The 6,288-nt window shown below is 36.1% G+C and overlaps 1 protein-coding gene across 1 annotated transcript in view; it reads left to right on the forward strand.

The window, feature by feature from the left end:
- CCDC126 (coiled-coil domain containing 126) overlaps nucleotides 1-3,082 on the forward strand; it is a 47,388-nt gene extending 44,306 nt beyond the window's left edge. Inside the window, exon 2 of the mRNA XM_006880298.1 lies at nucleotides 2,779-3,082. Within this exon, the coding sequence (XP_006880360.1) occupies nucleotides 2,779-2,963 (185 nt within the window). The 3' untranslated portion in view covers nucleotides 2,964-3,082. The remainder of the gene's footprint in view (nucleotides 1-2,778) is intronic.
- The last annotated feature ends 3,206 nt before the right edge of the window (nucleotides 3,083-6,288 follow it).

Raw genomic sequence — 6,288 nt, forward strand, 5'->3', positions numbered from 1 at the left:
CTCTGATGCATAACAAGCGATTGCAAATACCATGGCCTGTATCAGGCGCACCTTAGTCTCCAGAGAGACACTGTTGCTCCTGAGTACTTTAGAATAGATATAGATGATTATAAAACCCTGATGCACGCTCTTCCTGATTTTAAACCATGCCGTGTTCCTTTGTTCCATTTGAACAATAGCTTCTTGGTTTAGGTATAGATGTTATATGAGCATAACTAAGTGTTTTGGGATTCCTGTTCTTCTCAATGTTATCCATATTTTATTATGATTCATACAGTCAAGTGCCTTTACATAATCAATAAAACATTCTTCTGATTTGATTTGCTTTCAGCTAGGATCCATCTTACATCAGCGGTGATATCCTTGGTGCCATAGCCTCTGCTAAACCCAATTTGAGAGCAGTTCCTTGTCAGTGTTCTGTTCCAGCAGTTTTTGTATGACTTTCGGCAATATTTTGCATGCCCGTGATAACTAATGATACTGTTATCTCAGAATATTCACACATAGTAGGGCGCTGGTGTCTGTGTTCTCCTTCCTTCCTTGGTGGTTTCTGCTTCAAATATTGTGAAGATGACTTCCAGAGCTCAAATGGAGATTTAGTAATTTATTTTTTAGGCTTACTGAAGGATTTAAAAATCGATAATTCTCTCCTGTTTATCAAGTTGTACTATTTTAACTTTTGAATGAAAAGTTTTGATTTTAAAAATGGCTCCCTTCTTCAGTCATTTTTTTGAATGCTTTCAAACCTGTGAGATTTTTTTAAAAAGCATATATATGCCAGATGTCAGAAGTGAAATTGCTTGAGATGTCTAATTTTTCTATGACAACTTCCTCTAAGCAGTTTCTCTCCTCACTTCATATCACGTTCATTTTTGTTTTATTTTGGTTTTTATAAGCCCTTTATGGTCATCCTATAATACTATCAGACCCTCAGTACTATTCCATTCAGATATTAATAGAACCAGCACCAAGTTGTTATAAATTGGTGTTAGGCAGATTTTCTTCTGATGATTGTAAATTAGAACTTAGGAAACATTTTTGTTAGGATCAACAAATAGAACAATACTAGTTACCAGTAACCATCTTGTTATGTACCATGGAGTTGGAACTAACTCAGAGCTGACTCTGGAGACATTTTTCAGAGACAGTAAATTGCATCGGAGGAAATTGCCCATATGGCTCCTGTGGATCACCTGGCGAGTTTGAACTGTATGTCTTTGTGTTGACAGCACAACTCCTTACCAGTAAGCCAGCAGTGCTTTCTACCGAATGTAGTGGGTGCCAAGTAGCTTTGGGAAATCTGGAAAAAGAAAGAAAAAAAATCAAAAGAGAAAGGAACTAATTTCTAGGTAACTCCTGTCAAAACTCTTTAACATCCCAAGCATACTAAAAAGAGAAAAATGAAACAGTTGCTATGAGTTGATTCTAACTCAGCAGTCCTATAGGACAGGGTTAGAACAGCCCCATGTAGTTTGTAATCTTTATTGAGGATAAAGTGCATTGGATTCAAGCCATGGTGTTTCTGATCACTTGCTATGCATCTGAGGGCTAGACAGGGAATAAGGATGACAGAAGAATTGATGCTTTTGAGCTGGGGTGTTGGAGAACAGTTCTGAATATCCTGGATATTCAAAAGAAAAAAATAAATGTCTTAGAAAAAGTGCAGCCAGAATGATCTTGGTCATGTTAGTAGGAGGGGTTATTCCTTGGAAAGGGACATGGTTGGTGAAGGAGAAGATGATCCTCAACCACATGGATTGATATGGTAACTGCTGCAGTGGGCTCTGGTGTGTCAGGAAGTGTGAGGATGGCGCAGGACAGGACAGGGTTCACATCTGTTGTTCATAGGATCACTATGCATCATACTCAACTTGATAGCACCTAACAACAACAACAACAACAACAGCAGTCTCTGTTGCTGTGGGAGCAGACTGACACATCTTTCTCTCTTGGAGAAGTCTGCTGCATCCAAACTGCAGAGTTGGCAGCCAAGATTTAACCACTGCATCTAATAAGGCTCCTTCCAAAGATGTCAGGAGTTAGGATTTCCCCCAGTATTTTCTTGGAAGAAATTTATGTGAGAAGTACTGCCAGTATGCCCGCTGTACTAACCAAGCTTCTAGTACTTTCTTGAACCCTTACGGTTTCAGGTGGTCAAAGTCCTAGGTTTCTTGATTCTCTGATTTATTGAATATCTTACTTAGTCTCACTCACAGTCTTACCTACTTAGTTTCCACTGTCATCTTTGCTTAAAAAACTCATAGTGAAATTCCTTACAGAGGGACTGGTCTATTGAATAAAATATGAAATAGTTTATTTAGCTCTAGAAAAATTGTATCTGTGCCTCCACCCATATTTACAGCTCTAAAGTACTTTTAGGAAGCTCTCAATGGAGTATAACTGATTGGAAGAATTAGGTTTCAGCAGCTCTAATGGCTTAGTGCTAAGGAGTTGCACTGCCAATACAAAGGTACACTGTTCTAACCCACCAGCTGCTGTGCAGGAAAATGATGGGCAGTCTTGTCCTAGGAGATTCTCCACCTCTGAAAACCTGCTGGCGTGTAAACCAGGAATCAGTTCTGACTCAACAGTACACAATAATAACAAATAAAAAATAAGGTTTTGCCATTTGTGAGAGGAGGGCATTAATTTTCTCTAGTATGTTTTCTCTCTGATGACCCAATAATTGATACTCTTCCTTCTCAAAATATATAAGAAAAAAAATAAGTGCTCTGATGTATCATATCTAATATGATTTACTCGGATTTTCCCCCTTAGCGGATCTGAAAAGAACGATTGCTGTCCTTTTGGATGACATCTTGCAACGCTTGGTGAAGCTGGAGAGCAAAATCAACTATATTGTTGTGAATGGTTCAACAGCCAATACTACCAATGGTACTAGTGGGAATTTGGTGCCAGTAACCACAAATAAAAGGATAAATGCATCAGGCAGCATTAGATAGCAGATGAAGATCACCTAGCGCTGCTGCATCCACCATGGATTATAGTCTGTGGCAGAAAAGCTTTTAATCACTGGCTAGAAGGCAGAGTAATAATTTACAATATCAGCTCTATGCATTTTCAAGGAGTTTGCTGGATTCAAGGAACTCTTAATTCTGTATATAGAATTTAAAAAATTATTAGTGTGCTTTCAGAAAAGTATGTTTAATGATGTATTATATCTTTACAGAGAATTTGGTAACATGGTGATAAATGGTCATCTTTGTATAAATATTGTATGTTAAAGTTCAAACTGAAAAACACTGAAAGACATGGATTCATTCCTATATTTATTTAAAATAAACTTGTGTTTAAGACAAGTAGAGAATATTGTCATGGAATCATTCTGTTCTTTGTTCTGGATAGGTTTTACTGTTAGACTAATGTTATCAGTGCTTACTTCCACTGCTATATTTTGTTACTCAGATTATGAGCAAAGAAAGGAAGTATAATGTTGAAAATACTATTTTTAAATTATGACCCAAAGAATGTTTTCATTTGCACTATCTTTCAGAATAACTGATGGTTAATTGTTATATATATTTTTTAAAAAATCACCTTTATAAGAGTTTAATCTTGAAAATGGATAGCACCTGCTGACTGTACCCTATTCTAAAATTGGGGCAATTTAACGTTAAAATAATTATCTCTAATCTCTTAACACTTTCTAACATATGTTTTAAGGCATTAAAGATATTTTTATGAGTTTAAAAATGCGTACTAAATCATAATTTTTCACATATTTTAATTTAAAGTTTCATCCTTTGTCCTATAAGGAAAGCACATTACCTTCATATTTGGGTAATTTTTATTTCATTGTGTTGGAGGGAGATGAACAGATATATCTGAGAGACTGGAACTCTTGAGGACTTTAGCCAGTTGTATATAGTAATGGTATTTGTGCTACATTAAATTGCTTGGACTATGTTAACATTATATTAGAATATCCCACTTAATGAAATTTTGTATTTATATAGCAGATATATTAGAGATTGATTTTATATAAGTCATTTAAAATAATTAAGAACATTTCAAATATAATATAAATTATGAAGACAAAATATCTTTTCAGGAAAACAAGCTATTGTATATAGCACAAGAGATCCTAATCTTGGGTAATTCTAATATAAAGAATACTTTTATTTAAATGGCCCGTATAGCACATCTAATGACCATAATGGTGCCCTATATCTCATGGTATTTATTCTACATAATAACTGCTTAAGTGCAGCTAGCTTTTAGATTTAGACTATATTGAATTTAGTTTTAGATATTGTTTATTAAACTATGAAAATATATGAATATGAAAAAAATATTGTTTTATTGAAAGATAATTTTCCAAACTTATTCATCTGTATTCTACCATTATGTGAAGAAATTAAGTGTATACTATTGCCAAGTGAAATTTGGAATAGTTGTTCAGTCTGTTATTAATTGTGGATTTCTTTGTTTTTGTTTTCAGGGATAAAATAAAATATATTGTTTGTACTTAACAAAATGTCATTAGAGGCTTTTTTCCTTTAATGGTGGTTTTATGTTTAACAAATGACAAATGGATAAAAGGAATATTGGGTGCTGTGGAGTTTTTGTCTGTTTACTCAAGATAACTATTTTAAAACCAAATTTAATTTTTAGAGTAGTACCCAGTTTACAGAAAAATTGTACAGAGCTCCCATGTGCCCTTCCACCTACACATTGTTTCTTCTACTAGCATCTTGTATTCAGATAACTTTCTCAATTAAGAAAAAAGAGAAAGGAGTGTTACCCAGTAGTTCCTCATTTGATGTTTAGCTAGGATAGGAAGTCTGAGTCTAGGTAAGAAATGGAATAAGTCTGGAGATTTTGATTAGTGGTAGTTTGTTGCAGACTGAAGGCAGAGTATAGTAATAAATATTAATAACGAGACAGAACACCAAGAATGTAAGTGAAAAAAGGTAAAGCAGGAGGCGAACAATTCTCAAACAACTGAAGGGCTGATCTCTGTTTCCCTGTGTCTTTATTGAAAATTTCCAGGGATCAAATCACAAAGAGAATTTGATACAAATGAAGCTAAGCTCTTTCTATTGAAAACCTTATGCTTAACTCAGGAGAGAGGGGTTAGCAAATACAAGAATCCTGTAAATGCTTAAGGTCTGCCTTGGTGCCTACCCCTGTGAACATTTAAGGATTGCCTTAGTGCTTCAGTATGAATTCCAGCTTGTATCCGCCTCCCTCACATCCTGATACAGCATTTGGTTTATTATAAATATTCAGTATGAAATTTGGCTTCCCATACTACTATGCTAGGTTTTTTACCCTTTACTTGAAATTTACTGTTGCGTTTTCAAAGTCATACCTTAGTATTTATTTATATCTTCAGATAATCTTTGTTTATTTGGACATTAACACAGGTATATTAAAGGTTTAACTAAACACTCTCAAATTTTTGTCAGAATATCTTTGGATATATCTTAAGCACTGTACTGATTAAAACCTAATCTAAACATTATTTCAGCTAGCTGATGATAACTTGGGTCATTGTCTTCACAACCCTCTATATCCATGGCCCCAAAGTGAAATTAGGCTCTCTTCACATTTTAGGGACAGACTGTTTTATTCTTTCTCTCAAACTTAGAGAATCTATTTCATCTGTGGAGACACTGTTGTTTTTGTGGTGTTAAGTGCCGTCGAGTTGTAGGCAACTCATAGTGACCCTATGAATGAAAGACCTGGACACCTATATAATTTTAGTCCTTTCTCCAGGTTCATAGGGTTTCCAGAGGCAAGCTGTTGCAGAAGTGGATGCCACTCCTGCTTCCAAGCTTGTTTTCATCGGGGAGCTTCACCAAACACTGTCCACCATGGGTATCCATTCTCGCATTTGACTCATCAGTGTCACAGTGTTTGGCTTCACAGCAACCACAGGTTACCTCTGTACAGTAGACATACCAGGGTTATACGACCTAGAAGAGTGTTTCACCAAAAACAATTAAAGGCAAGCCTGAAGGCCACCTACCTTTGGCTTGGCAGCTTGACTTTCTGTCCACTAGGCTAACTGATCTCTCTCTATGTTGCTGCTGTTGTTAAGTGCCATTGAGTTGTAGGCAACAGTTTACCAGCCGAGTTCCAGAGTGGAAGGAGACTCCAGTCCCCAAGCCTCATGCAGGATTTTTAGCTAGTGCCTGGAGACACTTGTTGTTGTGTTGTTGTTATGTGCCGTTGCGACTCATAGCGACCCTATGTACAACAGCCCTAAACTCCGCTCTGTCCTGTGCCAATCGCACTGTCTCTGACACTCCCATCCCAATT

This window comes from Elephantulus edwardii, unplaced genomic scaffold (genome assembly GCF_000299155.1).
Source record: "Elephantulus edwardii isolate Elephantulus edwardi_28Jun2011 unplaced genomic scaffold, EleEdw1.0 scaffold00007, whole genome shotgun sequence".
In the NCBI taxonomy this organism is placed as follows: Eukaryota; Metazoa; Chordata; class Mammalia; order Macroscelidea; family Macroscelididae; genus Elephantulus; species Elephantulus edwardii.